We start from the raw sequence: 16,861 nt of genomic DNA, 5'->3' as shown, positions 1-16,861 counted from the left end.
ATGAAAACGGTGTTATCCTTAAGCCCCAGAATCCCACATCCCAGGGCAGGGCGATGCTCACTCGGGGCGGGAGGGGGGCATTCAGGAACTGAGGCCAATTCAGAGCACAGGCCTTGCTCAGCCGTTGCTTGAAATGGCAGAAGGAATTGCCCTTGAGCTTAAATTATTTCCTATCTCTCAAGCCCATACAGTTACTTTTTTTTTTTTCAGGTTGAATGCACCACTGATTTCTCTCCACTTTACTAAGCCACCCGGCTCTCTGCGTGAGGTTCTGCGTGCACCAAGTCTTACAGCCCGTTGTTTGGAGTCTAGGGGAGGAAGCCGCCTTCTGACTTGACTACCATGGTGTCTGATCATTGCTCTTGAGGCTGCCAAGACCCCACATACTCAGCTGGTATCCGTGACGTCGTCCCCTCGTCTCCCCTAAGCACATGTAGGCTTTTCATTTCAGAGTAATGAGTCTCAGAGTAACACACTTCAGAGCCCTCTACTCCATAGCACACTTCTCTCTCTTCACCAATCCGAGATGTTTGATTTACCTCTACCTACACCAAAGCAAGTTCTCTGTTCAAGAGTATTTCAACTCTAACCCATGAAGTTTTAATGTTTATAAATACCCCCTTTTTAAAAAGCAAAAGGAGCTCAACTAACATATACAAAAAATACACTATGTCTTCAACACCTATCTTTCTGAAAGTTAATCATGGTACGAATACCCTGTAAATTAAATCTCCTTATCCTCCTTGTATAGAGCAGGAAACTGTGGCTCAGAGAAGTTCGGGAAACTGCCTGGATTCACAGAGCTGGTAAGTGTCCAAACCAGAATTCAAACCCAGATTCTGTTTGGTTGCCAAACTCGGTCTCTTTTTTACCAACTTCACCACCTCAGAGGCTTCAGGAAGGTCATGGCATCCCTGGGCTTTAGTTTCCTCGTGGCCTCATGAAAGGGAGATTGAGTGTGTTATCGTGAGGTGCCTTCTGTGTGAATTCTAGGACAAGCGGGGAAGAGGAGGGACGACATGGGCTGGGAAAAGGGGGAGCCAGCAAAGGCGTCCAGGCTTTGTGAATCTCTTGTCTCACTCTTTGTGGTTCTATGTCCATTTACTCTACCTCGTCTCTGTACAAATCAGATCTCCCTTTGGAAGTTTATGCTAATCGGGTTCTAAAGATAAGTATGAGTTTTTTCTTGTTATTTAAGAGAAATGTAAGTAACTGCAGTGTGGACAAGCCCATTCTCAGGGAAGTAGACTTCCAGACAATCTGGGCAGACTCCAATTCTTATTTTCAAACAAGATGGCGCAATCTCATTATTCCTCACATTAGGTTTCAAAAGTACTATGGATTTGAATTATTAGACAGATGAAGTGAAAACAAGCCCCCCCAAACAAAACAAAACAGAAAACAGCTCTTCAGAAAGACTCCAGTTCACTGCTCGTTGCAGTCACACACAGCAGGCGAGTCCAACTCAAGGAGAGTTATAAGGAACAGAGATTTTCTGAGTAAAAGGCTCAGAAATCAGATCAGAGTCAGAACAACGAACAAGCTTTTCCAAAGGCACCTGTTCAAAGCAAACAGTAACTTTTCACCTGTTCACAAAGTGTGGAAAGAAATACGGGCCTCCTGTTGGTCAAACACACACACACACACACACACACACACACACACACCACACACACACCACACACCACACACACACAGTCATTATCATCATTAGTATAAATTCTAAAAATTGAAGAGGCTGGAAATAAGATTTATCCTGGAAGAATAACCACCGACAGAATTCACAATCAATGTAAAGGAGCAACAAAATTTATTGACTGAATTAAACACAACATTTCAAATGGCAGTGCTGTATTTTCATTTTAAGATGTTTGAAAGAAGAAAAGTGCTAATTAGTCCAAGCTTCTTACATTCATTAAAAGAGTGACTATCAAAACCAGCAACATGCACGGTGATACATATGCACGAAATGGAATTATATCGACAAATATACAAAATACCCAAAATAAAATATTTACAGGTTTAAAAATATAAACATTGGCTCATCTATCCCATTAAACCACTGGAGAGGAGAAAAGAGAAAAGACCCTATTGCTATTTAGAACCCTTTTTTAAAACAAGTCTCAAAAACATAGAGTAATTTTAGGAGACAATTTTTGATGTTTGGGGGGACTTTAACATTCTATTATAAAAATAATATCTATAAACCTACTCACAACTTTCCTCCTGTGCACAAAAATAATACAGCCAAAAGTCTGTCCTCAGAGACATGCCTGACTTTCAGGAAAACTAATTCTAGAAATGGAGTTTCTCATTTGGGTTCTCTTTGTCTTTATTTTCAAATAACCTGCAATTCCCTATATTACACTGAGATAGTTCCTATAAATAACTCGGGCAAAACCTGAAGTGAGCAATGAGCCTGGTCCGTAGCTGGAGTCCATTAAAAAATGACAGGAATTTACTTTGTCTATAACATCTAAACCATTTTCCCCGATATTCTTGGTAAAAAGATCAGATCCTCCATGTTCAGTTAAATGTATCCTGGAAGCAATGAACATGCTAGATATTATTTTGTTAGAGTTTCTCCTCCTTTATTTAGAAATAAGTGTGTAGTGGGGGATTTGTGGTTTGTAAGGTAGTTATTTGAGGAAGTTTATGAATTCCTCCAGGCTCCCTGGGTCCATTTCGTCTTATGACATGATAACAAGTATTTCCTGTGTGTCACTTCAAGACCCTTGTATAATCTGACCAGATATTTTTAGTGTTTTCTTTTTTAGCGTATCAAGCATCCAGACGGGGATCTGAGAACGTTTATTACGCCTCTAATAACCAACGGCCTAGGCTGTATTTTATTAAAAGTCTATCTTCTCACATAGAGCAGAAAGTTACTCTACCCAATTACTGAATAATTTCCAAAAATAACCCCAGTTTACAATTCAACACAATGATCACCTGTGACTGAATTCTTTCACTGCTTCTCATTAAAAAAGCATTTCATCAAGCGTGGGTAGCCCGTATATGAATAAAACGCTTTTGTAGGTTTTTATTATTGACGAAGCAGTCATCAGATTATAAAATCTGTATGCAGGCCTGCTAGCATGTAATAATGGGTGACTACGGCCCAAATTTTTGACTGGTCAGGTGTGAAAAAAAAAAAAAACCCTGCTAGCTCTGAGATCTACCTTTCAGCCTTGCATGTACAAAAGGCATCAAATAATTTTTTTAAAAAACCAAGTTCACTTTTAACTGAAATAGTCGTCATTTTAATGGTATCCGCCATCATAAAAATCTGGTTTGGTTCTTGCCGTTCAGAATTTTGATCAGTTTCTTACTAAATCATACAAAAATTGAATCACATGGCTAAAAAAAAAGGTTTATAATTAAAGCACAAGCAGGAGAGTTAGATTTCTGGTTCATATTCCGTCCACTGCTTGCTAAATGGGTGGCTTCGGACAAGGTATTCTACTTTTTCGTTATTTTCTTCCTCTGTAGAACAAAGCCGAGCCCCACCTTGCCTGGTTCTTGTGGACAGACTGTCAAAGAAAACAGGGCATCACCCCAGCTCGCAGTAAACACACGCATAGGTTAGGCTAGTTTAATTAAATATAAAATACTCAAACTCACAGTGACTGACTTATAGGTGTGCAAAAAATAGTAGTTGAACGAATGAATGAATCAGAAAATCTAGGCCAGGATTCAATGGTCGGAGACAGAACATGGGATGCGCTACTTTCTAAAGAGCCAGGAGCTTGTCTCTGCAGTTCAGAACTGTGTCAAGGCGAGGCGTCACGGAGCCAGCTACTATCTCAACAAAGAACCCAGGACACCCAGAACCAGCTTGGACTGGGCTTAAGGAAGAAAAACAAGTGAGACATGCTCGACGTGACTGAAATCCTATCAGGGCAGAGGTATCATCATGACAACAGAAGAGATGTCTGTCTACACTTCTGAAGTTAATCCTCAAAAGGTGAGGCTCCCTCCAAAGCAAGGCAGACTGTTTGCCTCTGGAACCCAGCAGCAGCCCTCCCCCGGAATGATGTGAGTACCAACATCTCGGACACAAAACCAGTTCTCAGCTGCGTGACATGGGTTGGCTCTTTTTCTATTGAAAGTGAGCTGGTGATGAGATTTAGCAGCTCTTAGCTCTTGTATGACTGTAAGTCACTAAAGAGTGTCTATCCCTGTCCTAGGTGAAGAGAGAGAGAGAGGGATGGGTGGATGCATGGATGGAATGAACGGGGGAGAAACAAACCAAAAGGATGAATTAAATATGCTCTGTGAGGGAGACAGTATTACCTAACCCACATGGCTGTGAGAGGGCTAGGTAAATATTTGTTAAACTCCTGGAAGGGGCTGACACGTAGTAAGTACTCAATACACGTTAATCCTTGTTGTAATTACTATTCTTGCTTTTAGAGGAATTTGTGTGACTTAATCCACACCACCCTTGTTCAATCTCACCCCACCCTGCTCCACCCCACAGACTATCAGCAAAAAGTACAAAATAAAAGTAGGGAAAATAAAATAAAGGTGTTTTTAATGAATATTAAGAATGTCTGGTTACAGTACAGCTACTTGTGAGCTCCAAACTGAACGGGTTTTTATTAAGCATGAAATCCAGTATATGCCCCGTGAATATGTGTTGCACTGAATTAAAGTAAGTATCAGTCATGAAATGTGCCCAGTTTCAGTTCTGGAGGCTTTAGTGGCTACTTTAACCTTTTGTTTTGCAGCTTGAGAAGGAGCTGCTTTCCGTAATCATGAAACAACCATTCTGAATCAGTCCTTAGAAGCCTTATCTGCAGGGAGATAACATCTTTCCTTGTAAGTGGCTATTGTTACAACGGAAGAACTGTCTCATCTCCGTGGTCATCACAGTGAAAAGGCTGTAAGAAGCCATCCAGCACGGCCATCAGAGAACCTTCAGAGCAGCATGGGGTCGTGGAATGGGCGCCTGCCCCGAGGAGGGACCACATGGTCACGGCACCTGACACTGTTACAGCCTCCTCTCTTCACCAAGTGAATGCCGGCCTCTGGCTTTCCCACCTGAGAAACCAAGCTGCCATGCTAGCCTTTGGCTCCTAAACTGCTTTATAAACATTCGTGCGTGGAGAATTGAAAATTCCTAAATAAGAACTGTGTTGTTCATCCCTCGGTCTGCCTGGCTAGGGGGAGGGAAATGGGCTTGGGCCGGGTATTTGGGTTTCTCCTCTTATTTCATTCAGGTACTTCTAATGGGCCGTCCTCAGTGGTGGGAAATAAGAGGCAACTGTGGTTCTTTTTCCATATGTTTAAGGGCATAAACTTCTGGATCAATTCCTTAACAGTGATAGGGGAGCTAAGTACGAGCGAATGTAGAAGCCAAGCACAGGGGGCCGTGTCCAGATAGTCCTAATTCAGGAGAGAAATCAGGAACGACTATAAACGGGGACTGAGTTCCACTGTACGAATGTCAAAACAGGCAAACGTCCTGAGCAGTGTCCCAGTACTGCTACCTGAGGGCACCAGGCAAACATGATGGAAACCGAGGGAGAAGACAGCATATGCTCACTAACCAATCTCTTCATACAAAGTTAACAGTAAAAGGTTGCTGAAAATCCATCTGACAAAAAGACGTAAATAATGAAAACTTGGAAAGTTCAGCCAAAGACGTCTTGGTTCCTAATACCACCTTTTTACTTTGACAACTGTGTAGGCAAAGGGTTATATGAATATTCATGGGAGCGCCAATACCTGAACACTACTTCTGAGATTAATGAATAAACCCTTAGACTCCTAAGTCATCACTTTCACAGATATCACACACTTTGTATTTAAATAGGCAGATACCCTTAAACTTCTAAGTCATCACTTCCATAGATCTCACACACTTTGTATTTAAATAGGCAGATAATTTGTGGGAAATGGAGCTAAAGGAAGTCCTTAACAGTCTACATTCCATTGTTGTTATTAGGTGAAATAACACAAATCTATTTCCTCTTGCGATTACTCAAAATGCTATAGGGCTAACGGAAGCATGAAAGCATTACTACCGAAGCACAGTGGCCCAAGTAACACTGCCCAGGTAACGCAGACACTGAAGCCAGGCTGTCTTTGCGCAGGGCTATTGAGATGACTGATAAATTCAGGGCCAACAGTCGATGTGACTTTTTCCTATAGAATTTGGCCAACTCTGACTAAAGAGACTTAATCAACCAAGCATCTCAGAAACACAGATACACAGGAAAGGCGTCAGCAGCCCCACATCCAATCCTTTCCTTAAAAAATCAGGAAATATGGCCAAATTAGACAATGCATTAATATTGGGTTGGCCAAAAAGTAACATCTTACGGAAAAACCTGAACAAACTTTTTGGCCAACCCATAACAATTGGAATGTAAATCCATTAAAATCCTAGGAAACAATCTCCATGAACATGAATGAGAGAAAGTAGCCCTTGATACAAAAAGGCAACTACCATCCCTTGTCTGTGGTTGGAAAAGGTTAAGACACACCTCCCTGTACTGGTCTTGATTTCCCATCAAGTGATTGAGGCCATTTAATTCATTGCCTGAATCCTTCATTTGACTGGTGTGGGTGGAATTCTTAGAGATACAGTTAAAAAAACAAAACAAAACAAAACAAAAAAACCATGGAAAATATATGGAAAAAAGAACAAAAAAGAAAATAGTTTAAATCTTGCATAAGTGGTTCACTGACAGGCAGGGGGAAAATAAAGCAAACGCTGCTGACATTTTCCTTTACTTATAAAAACAAGACACAGCACAGTGGGGTAAATGCAGAAGTAAGTCCCAAAACTGTGAGTGAAAGCAAAAATACTTTGTTCCAGTGCTTACAAAACAGATAAGTAGGTTGCCTTTACTACTACAACATCCTCATGAGTCCTTCAGGGCCTCCTACCGTCCCTGTGCAATTGAACAAGTGAACAGATATAACTCTGTCATGGATTCATGCAGGGGAGACCCTTCTAACCCCTGCAAGAAGATGCACAGGAAGAAAATAAAGATCCTTTGTTTTACAGCTAGGAATAAAAGGTATGTTCTTCCCATTCACTGGGGGGAAATGAATGTATCTGGAGTCTAAGTAGTACTACCAGCGTTGAATCATATTCAAATCCCTTTCTCAAGACAGAACTAATTTCTAAACCATCTCCAAGTGTGCGGTGAACGCCTTTGTCTGTTAGCTGTACACAGCTGAGTGCATGAGCACGTGTGAGTGTGAGCCGCTTTATGAACTCTTGGTGGCGTATTCGGAGTGCTTAAGGCCATGTCTGCCTGTCAGACCTCATCTACAGACATAAGGAAATTGAATATTAAAACACTACTTTAAAATCACATTAAGGATCTGACATGACACAATAAAAGCCAGTAATCTGAATAATAAAGAGATTTAGCCAATCTCTACCACCTCTTCTAATTGAATCACTGCATATTTAAAACGGGGAACAACCTGCTTTGTGCTGCTGGCCTGGATCTGTATTCCTCTGACATCTGTTTATTTTGTTACTCCTTTCATATTATTAAAATAAGTTTTCATATACTTAACTCGCCTTTTTCTTTCCTTTATAAAACAGAAAATGAACTTAAAAAACGGGTACTACCAGTTCATTACTCAGGGAATCTCTCTGGAAAATGGGAGTTAGAGAGAAGTGTGCGTGTCTCTTACGTGTGTGTATTTTCACTTGAATATGTGTAATCTTCCCGATACTGTGAATCATCTCCTAGTAGAAGCTCTGGTCTTTTGATTAAATACACTCAAATACATTTCAAAGAGGATATTCTATAATCATTAGACCCTAAGAGCATTGTAGGAACGGCTTCAGTTTATCATTCAAACTATCGAGACATATGGTAATGCTTTCTGAAATAAATATTTCATCTAAAATAATAGAAAACACACATATAAGTCAACCACTTTTCAAAAATAATCTTGGCACACAATGTTTATGATACATAAGCTTCCCAGTGTCATATTCTGAACATATGTGGCTCAGTCCTAAGTCTATAAAGCAGACGTCAAATGACAGGAAAAACTACATTTTCTATTGTTTTTCTTTATGTGTTCCTCGTTTTGGACTCCCCATACTGAGAAACGGTTGAATCCAAAATTGTTATAACCAAGGTAAAATCTCTGAAAACCAGGGTCTGGGGTGAGAAACAGACTCTTAACCCAAGACAAGGCAGAAGCATTCCTTTGGGACATCAACACAATAGAGTTTTTTTTCCTGCACTGAAAGCCAGGGAACCCACATGAAACAAAAACAGAACTGCTTCCGCTTAGAGCACATAAAAGACCACCAATGGTTTGAGAACGGTTATCGTGTCTAGCTAAAAAACCAGATTTTATACTCGAGGTTACTGACAGATTATAAAAGGTTGACAGCTGGATAATCTGTAAAATATGCATCATGTACACATGAAAAGGTTACAGTTTATAAACGCTAAAACACTGTGTCTGTTGGCGTTTAGTGCAATCTTTTCCTGATCTTGATCTCTGCACTGGGTGGAAAAAAAAAAGGGAGGGAAACCTGCTCTGCTGAGCTTTTTTTTTTTTCTCTCCAAACAAATGATCTAAATAAACCCACCAAATCCAAACTCTCCTTGATCGTCCTAGTGGTAGATAAATACCTATCTGCATACCTAGCAACTGAAAGTACCGGGGGGTTTCTGCCAATCAGCGATGCTTCCGCTCATCAGGTAAATTACCTGACTCAGCTTTGTAGATGTTTTCCACACAGTGATACAGCAAAGGGTCCTTTTTTTTTTTTTTCCTGGAAAGGAAAAGGAAAAGAAGGAAGGAAAGTGTCAGGAAGAGGAGGGCTCCTCTGATTCTCCCCATGGTTCCTGCAGGCCCGCTGGACACCGGCACAGCCAAATATCATGGCGTGACGCTTCCTTAGATTGGGTTAAGTTCTGTTTTCTGCAAAGGCAAGTAAAGGTGACTTCCTAGCGTTCAGTGCATTAAAGAAAAAAGAAAGAAAAAAAAAGATTTTTAAAAAGGTAAAAAAGAAAAAAAAAGTGCTTGAAAATAATTCTCAGGGACTTATCTGGAGGGGAAATCCCGCGTGTGGCATCCCCTGCCTGGTGTATCCTGCCCCTGCTGGCGACACAAAGACCTCCTTGGTCCAGGCTCGGAGCAGGGACGGTCCGAAAGGCCTTTCTTTGAGGGGTGCAAAACTTGCTGCAGTGGTTTCCGAGGAAAGTTGTGTTCCTCGACAAGCGGCCCCTCCACCTCGGCCTCGGAGACCTCACAACTTTTTGGCACTGTCGTGGCACGCCGCGGCCCGGAGGGTGGTCCCGGCCAAGCCCCGGCTGCTGACCCGGCGGACCAGCACCTTGGACACCGGGATTTTGGTTCTGGGCAGCTCGCTTCTGGTTGGTTGCTGGTGCACCACCGCGTGGCTGGGTGGAAGGTTCGCGAGGTGCTTGATGCTGATCGGGATCTTGGAGTCCTTCAGCAAGCTCCCCGGCGTTCGCAGGGCACAGGTGACGGTGACCGGAGACACGGGCTTTAACCTGGACGAGCAGGACGTGTCCTCGGCGGCGGCGGGCAGGGCCGCGGGGCTTCCATCGGGCTCGGCGTAGAGATCGTAGAGCGCGTCACCGCTGTCGCTGTCCCGGGGGAGGCCCGCCTTCCTCACGCCGCCGCCCGAGCCGTCCTCCCGCGGCCCGGGAGTGGGGGAGTCCCAGTAGCCCTCGTCGCTGTTGGGGACGCCTTCCTGCGGCTCCTCGTCCGGGTGCTTGGGCTCCTCCTTCGGCTGGAGCTCCGTGGGGAGCCGGTGCAGCCTCCGGCGCTTGACCGAGGACGCGTCCTTGGTCCCCTCGGCCCGCCTGGCGTCCTTGGGGGTCTCGGGGGCCACCTGAGCTTCGGGCGCCGCCGCCGCCGCCGCCGGGGCCTCCCCCTGCTGGGGCCCCGGGCCCTGGTCCTCGGTCTGGGAGAGCATGTCCCAGAACTCCTGCAGGTACGAGTCGTCCGCCTCGGCCGGGCTCGCCATCTCCTCCCCGCCTCCCTGGTAGGCCACCACGCCGGGGGGCTTTTGGGCGGGGCCTGGCTGGCCCGGCGCGGGGGCATGCCTGGCACAGCTGGGCCCTGCCTCGTCCTCGGGGTCTGCGATAATATCTCCGCAGCCTGTAAGAGAGTCAAAGCTTTTCAGTGAAGTCACGTCAGAGAACATCAGACAAATACGATCGGCCGATGGGTCGGAGGGCGGATCGGCCGAAGAAGGGTCGGGGGCGGCGGGCGCGCGTCCGCCTTCGGAGTCGGGCCGGGGCGCAGTCTCGGCCGGCGCGGCCCCGGGCCCCGCGGCGTCCTCGGCCGGCCGGCCCTCCCCGGCGCGCGGCTCGGGCTCGGGCTCGGGGGGCGCGCGGGGCCGCTCGGCGCGCCCGGGTCCCGCGGCGCCCTCTCCCGGGGCGCAGGCCGGCTCCGGCTTCCCCGCAGCGGGCTCACCTGCTGGCTCCGGCTCGCGCGCGGCCGCGGGCGCCTCCTCCTTGACGCACTCCAGGCTGGCGGTGAGCGAGCCCGGCCGCGCCAGGCTGCCCTGGGCCCCCGCGCGCCCGGCCGGCGCCGCATCCTTGGGCCGCCGGTCCTTCCTGCGCCAGCGCACGCCGCCCAGAAGCCCCCGCAGCCCCCGCTTTTGTCTGCCGCCGGCCTTGCCCGCGTCGGCCTGCTCCGCCCCGCCGCTCTCGGGCCGCCCGTTCTTCCGCAGGAGCGAGAAGAAGCTGTGCGACTTGGCCACCGAGCCGCCGGCCGCCGGGCCCGCGCCGCCCGGGGCCGCCCGGGGGGCCGCGGGGCCCGGCCGCGCCCCGTCCCCGCCGCCCGCGCGCGGCTCCTCGCGGCGGCCGCCCTCCAGCGCCAGAGCCTCGGCCAGCCCGTCGTGCGTCCGGCTGCGCACCAGCCCCGCGGGCCCCGCGCCCTTCCCGTCCCCTTTGTTTTTGACCCCGAAGATGCTAGGCATCGCGCCGCCCGGCTTCCTCTTCTTGAACAGTTTGAAGGCGGCTCTGTTAATCTTGCCCGACGGCGGCTCGGCGGCCGGCGGCTCGGCGGCGCGATCACAATGCAAGTCCATGTCTGCCGCGAGGGTCCCGGCCGCGGCCCGCGCCTTCCTCCGGCGGCCCCCCGCGGCCGCGCGCCCGCCGCTGACAGCCGCGCCGCGCCCGCCCGTCTCCATGGCGACGCAGCAGCCTGGCGTCAGCGCGGCCGCGCCAGCCCGCTGTCAGCCGCGCTCTAAATCAACCCGAGCCGCGCCGCCGCCGCCGCCGCGGGAGGAGCGCGCAGAAAAGACCATCTCCCCTCCCGCCGGGGCTTATATAACGCCCTAACCCACTTCGCGTCCGGCTCGGCTTTGTGCTGCAGCTCTTCTGCGGCGAGAGCGGGCGGCGGAGCCTCCTCGAGCTGATTGCAGAAATTAGAGCCGTAATCTTGCAATACAAATTCCATCCAGTCTCACCCACCTTCAGATTCCTCCTCCTGATCGCTCTTTTCAGAAGCCCAATCGTGGATCGCAAAATGCCCCCGACTGGACAAAGAAATCCAACCCAACACAAAACACTGATTTCTCTAACCACCGGCCCCGGACTTCGTGACTCCTCATGCCTTTCCCACGCCCTGCATGTCCGTTTTTATCATTTGGATACCAAGCCCGGCGGGCACGGAGGATGTCTGTTTACATCTGTCTTGTCCAGGGCTGAGCACAGCCTCCGGGTCGATGGGGAACTCGGATCACTGAGGTTCAGATTCTTGCTACAAAAGCATCGGCCATCAGTCAGATACCAGTCAGCAATTCTGCAATGAAAGTGCAAGTTCCCTGGGGTGGAAGTTGACTGGTCCTTTGGGACAACCTTGGCTTTTATCCCAGACTCCAGCTACTGGGGCTGAGGTCACAGAAGACACCACCCAGTCTGACCGAGCTGAGGACGGAGGACCCGGTTTGAGGTCCACTCCACAGGTGGTCCTTGGAGTCCAGGGTCTACCCTCTCCTTTTCCATCCGGCGGGACACATGCGTTACTCCTGCCCCTGCTGCTGCAAGCCCCGTTCACCACCTCCCAGGACTGTCCTGCAGTCCTCTCCCCTGTGGGGCAAGGAGAAGCCTGGCAGTGTCCCTGAGTGCCACTTGGTCTGGCTGCTTGGTCTGGGAAAAAGGAAATCTTGTCCCAGGGAACAGCCCAATGTGGGGATCTCTGCTATGTTTTGACTTTGAAAGTGGCTGCAAATTTGGAGAAGCATGTGCCTACATATAATCTATGTTTCATATTATTTAGTAATACGTAATAAATATGTAATAATAGTAGTTATTACACAGTATTTATTGTTATTCATTAAATATTACTTAATAACATGTGATATTTACATATGCACAAATACCCATCTTTCCCCTGATCATCTTGAGCTTTGTTTTACGTGCACTACTCAGAAGCCTCAGAAACCCCAACCCCACGGACTGAACTTGGAGTGTTCATAATAATGGTCCATAATAACATATGGACCATTGCAGCTTCTGTAGCGTGGAACACGGTGTGAATTTAGGCCTTGGGGTTACTAGTTGTATAGTTGCCCTCTTCTGTTGATTTCGATCAAAGACACTCTTTTAAAATTGAGAAATCAGAGTTTGGATTCAGGAAAGGGTTTTCTTCCCAGCTCTCTCCCACTATTTGCATGCATCTCTGCCAGGACAGACTGCAAAGCTGAGACCAGACAGACTTTTCCCAATTCTAACTGACCACTAGCCCTGATGAGCCAGAGTCCTCATTGCCATAGGGAGAAAATTGGTATGAAGCACCATAAAGAGAAACCCATTTGTTATTTCTTCACAGCCTCTTGGGGAACATTGAAAACCTCTCAGTTCTTTTACACACACCATGCAATTGCTTAGCTACGTGGGTTACTACAGAACTGTAGTAGCCCTGGGGTGGAAGGCTAAATAAACTCTTTCATAAACTCTTGCAGGGTCTGAAAGAGCTGATGACTGGAATCAGAAGGAAATGAAGTGGTCTATACAAACTCTTCCCTTCCCCATCCCTGAGCCTGAGATTTGGGAGAAGGTGGACCTGCTTTTCCACTGGAGAGCTCTGATCTCACAGGACGGACCGAATGAGTCTCATTTACGTGAGAATCCTTGGGATCCCAGGAAGAAGTCTGGCCAGGACTTTGGGATGGACATCATTCCTTTAGGACACAGAACCTAACGCAAAGTGAAAGGGACAAAGCAGTCTTCAGCCTAGGGCAGGTGCCCTGGTGGTCCTGAGGTGGAAGGGAGCCCGCATGCAGGAAGCATCCAAGGGCCCCGGGGAAGGTGAGCTTTAGAAGCTGTGGTGTGGGTGGGGACCCGCAGATGTCCTCCAGCCCAAGGGCCTGGTTACGGGGACCAAGAGAGAAAAGAGGGAGGCCAGCTTACAAGGACTTCGCCAAAAGGACCAGACAGATGGGAAGACCCTCCGGCCACTCAGGAGGGTGATGGTTAGGGTCCAATCATGCTGGTGGGTGGCAGACTGAAGTCAAGGCCATTGTCACGAATCCCTGCAAAGGCTTCTCACACCTTACATTGCTCTTCACAGGCAAGCGTGGGGACGCAAAGATTGCACAGAATGGTGACTGCTTCTCTGAAAGACAGATCGTGACCGTGAAGATCATTTACCAGAAGCACCTCTGTTTAGGTTATGCTTTCTTCTTTCATTCTTTCTCCTCCAGCTTGCCACTGCCCCAAATTTAGAGAGTGAACAGAAAATTAGAGGAGAAGGGAATAGAGGAAGCGTCTCTGGGGCTTCAGGGTAAAGCTATTCCAAAATGGCGGGATGCATCACAAATGTACACAGCACATGCCTTCTGCTGGAGATGTGTGCACACTCGTCTTTTCTGCACAAGGCAGTGCGTGCCATTGGAGGAGGATAATCAAAACAAGAAAACTGGAGAAATGCCTGAGGAATCACTTGCGAGCCCACCATCACCACCACCATCACCACTACCACCAGCATCATCACCATCACCATCAATTGCTTTCTCAGGTGTCTTCCAACAAGCCTGTCCCTTGCCTTTGTCCTAAGATTCCTGAGGGGAATTTTCCATCTCAAGGGAACCACCCAGAACATAACGTGGAGAAGGCGGGGCTCCAAGCTGCCCTTCAAGCCACAGTGTGGCTGCCAGAGGAGCTGCCCCCGCAACAGCATCCCCATTAAGGAGATCACGGGCTCTACTTTAAATTTGCTTCAGGTCTTTAAAGGGATAATGTTTAATCAATGAAGTCTGGAAATGATGCTTGACTTGGGACCAACACCTCCCATCCTCAGACCACTTAGCTGCTCTGGACCCCAGCCCCACTGGAAATGCCAGCTCCCCACTCCTGTCCATCTGTACTCCCACCCCCACGATTATTCTCCAGGGCAAGCGTCAGAAGCCCTGTGATGTAAGTGAAGACCTCAACTGTGCTCCAAACCAGAGTCCTTGTCATGGGGACTGTTAGGAACAGCCCCAGCTTTGCGAGCCTTGACCCTCAGCCAGCGTCTACTCTGTCCACAAATCCCAGGCCTGGCCCTGCCCTCTGAGGAATGCTGTGGGCCTCGTACAAGCTGAGACCACAAGAAGAAGTGCACAGTTGCCAGGAGAGACCTGAGTGGGTGCCCCTTGCAGGGAGCCTGGCCAGGGGTTACCGTGCCCTCCTTCCTGAGGAAGGGGTGCCGTGGACCAGGGCCGGGAGGATGGGGACTAGAGGGACCTCAGCACAGCAGGCCCCAAGCTAGATTGAAGGTCTTATGTTTTCTTTTTCATACTTTGATTCCTGACTTTCCCGAACATCAGCTTTCACTGTGGGTTAATAGCTGTTCCGGGTATATGTGTATTCAGAGGAGGAACTCATTTCTAACGAGTCGCATGCAGGTGTAAAAAGCCCAGCACGACGCGTAATTTCCCACATTAACCCGGTGCACAACTGGGGCTGCTGAGGAGAGAGAGCTCGTCCCATGAGGAGCGAGAACCCACGTGGGTTCTGCAATGACTGGGAAGCTCAGTGCGTGAGGTGGTCTGGGCTCAGCAGGTCATCACTCAGAAGATGTCACTCGGCCTGGGCCCCGTGGGTTTGTACCTGGATTCTGGGGCACGGGGGTGTGCAACAGGAGACCAAATAAGAGCAAAATGAGCGCTTCTCTGCAATGCCGGGGATCCGGGCGCAGGGGCCATGCAGCAGCTGGCAGTGCTGCATTTGGGCAGAGGCCATGCCTCTCTGGTGGCTTCTGGTGATGGCTGCAATCCTGGCGTCCCTCGGCTTCTAGACACGTCATCCTAAACTCTGCCTTCACCTCCATGCAATGTTGAACTTACACCTTAGTCACACCTACAAAGACCCTGCTTCCAAATAAGGTCGCATCCACAGGTGCCAGGGGTTAGGACTTCAACAGATCTTTGTGGGGACACGATTCTACCTGCAACAAGCATCCTTGTCAGCATGGTGATGGCACCCCTCCCCTCCATTCCTCAGCGCAGTCACCAGTGCCCTCGACACAGACATCCACATTGGTGGGCTCAAACTGGGCATGGGTGCTCCAGCAAGTGGGGGCCCTTGGCAGATTTCAAGGTCATGGGAGGCACTTCTGGAGTTGCCAGCAATGAGGGGACAGTACCACTGCCAGCCAGAGTGAACAAGAAAGAAAATGGGGGCTTCCCTGGTGGCGCAGTGGTTAAGAATCCGCCTGCCAATGCAGGGGACACGGGTTCGAGCCCTGGTCCGGGAAGATCCCACATGCCACGGAGCAACTAAGCCCGTGCACCACAAGTACTGAGCCCATAAGCCACAACTACTGAGCCCATGAGCCACAACTACTGAACCCACGAGCCACAACTACTGAGCCTGCGAGCCACAACTACTGAAGCACATGCACCTAGAGCCCGTGCTCCGCAACAAGAGGAGCCACCGCAATGAGAAGCCCATGCACCATAACAAGAGTAGCCCCTGCTCGCCGCAACTAGAAAGAGCCCGTGCACAGCAACGAAGACCCAATGCAGCCAATAAATAAATAAATAAATAAATAAGAAAATGGGGGTGGCCACGAGGACTAGGTCCTGACATCCATCTGTGAGATCCTGGGGTCTCTCGGGATTATCCGGAGGGGACGTAACTCAACGGTTCCCTTTTCTCCTGGTCTGCTACCTGGGTGGAGCTACTCAGAAAATATTCCATCCCCAAACTAACACAACATTGTTAATCAACTATACTCCAATATAAAATAAAATGTTAAAAGAAAAAAATATTCCATCCCAGATTGCAGAGTAGGGCGGTGTCTCTCCAAGCTGTCAGCACCAAGGTGGCCGCAGGGAAGCCAAAAACAGGCAGAATGAGGTCAGGTAGCAGAGGGCGTGTGGACGGACACCAGGCCCCGGTCGCGGATGAACGCACATTCGGGAAGGCCAGACTCAGCCGCGGGAATTATGTTATCTTAGCAGGGACGCTAAGCAGAACCAGAGCCCAAGATGTGGGCCCACATGTGTTAACAGGAGGCCAGGCACCGGAACTCTCCAGCGTGAGCCGGAGAGGCTGCAAACAGCCACAGAAGCCCAAGCACCCGGCCGCTCGGTGTGCCTCTGTCCTCTCAAAGGAGCTCCACTCCGTATCAGCTTCTCCACGGGAAGCAGCACCACACACAGGGCTGGTCCAGCCCTCTCAGCAGGCAGGCAGTGCGCAGGAACCGCCTGCACGGCTCAGGTAGGCGCTCTGCCCGGGCACCGCCTCATCACGGCCACGCAGATGCCTGAGGGGTTGCTGGCTGCCTTTCTCAGCTACTTCCCTTCAGACTCGGAGATTCGAGAAAGTTGCCCTGCTTCCCTGCCCCGCCCCACGTCATAGCACCTCCCCCCCACCCCCGCTGCTGCCATGGCACA

General features: G+C 49.1%; 1 protein-coding gene across 1 annotated transcript; it reads right to left on the bottom strand.

The window, feature by feature from the left end:
* Nucleotides 1-1,411: 1,411 nt before the first annotated feature.
* Nucleotides 1,412-11,567, bottom strand: AMER2 (APC membrane recruitment protein 2). The gene has a single exon (XM_022574510.3). The coding sequence runs from the start codon at nucleotides 11,165-11,167 to the stop codon at nucleotides 9,248-9,250; it is 1,920 nt and encodes a 639-aa protein (XP_022430218.1). The 5' UTR covers nucleotides 11,168-11,567; the 3' UTR covers nucleotides 1,412-9,247.
* Between the last annotated feature and the right edge of the window lie 5,294 nt (nucleotides 11,568-16,861).

The sequence above is a fragment of the Delphinapterus leucas genome, chromosome 18, assembly GCF_059928025.1.
Source record: "Delphinapterus leucas isolate spDelLeu-1000000601 "Yukka" chromosome 18, BTC_Dleu_Yukka2, whole genome shotgun sequence".
Lineage (NCBI taxonomy): Eukaryota > Metazoa > Chordata > Mammalia > Artiodactyla > Monodontidae > Delphinapterus > Delphinapterus leucas.
The sequence above is the reverse complement of the archived record's forward strand: the minus strand, read 5'-3'. Positions and strand labels throughout refer to the sequence as shown.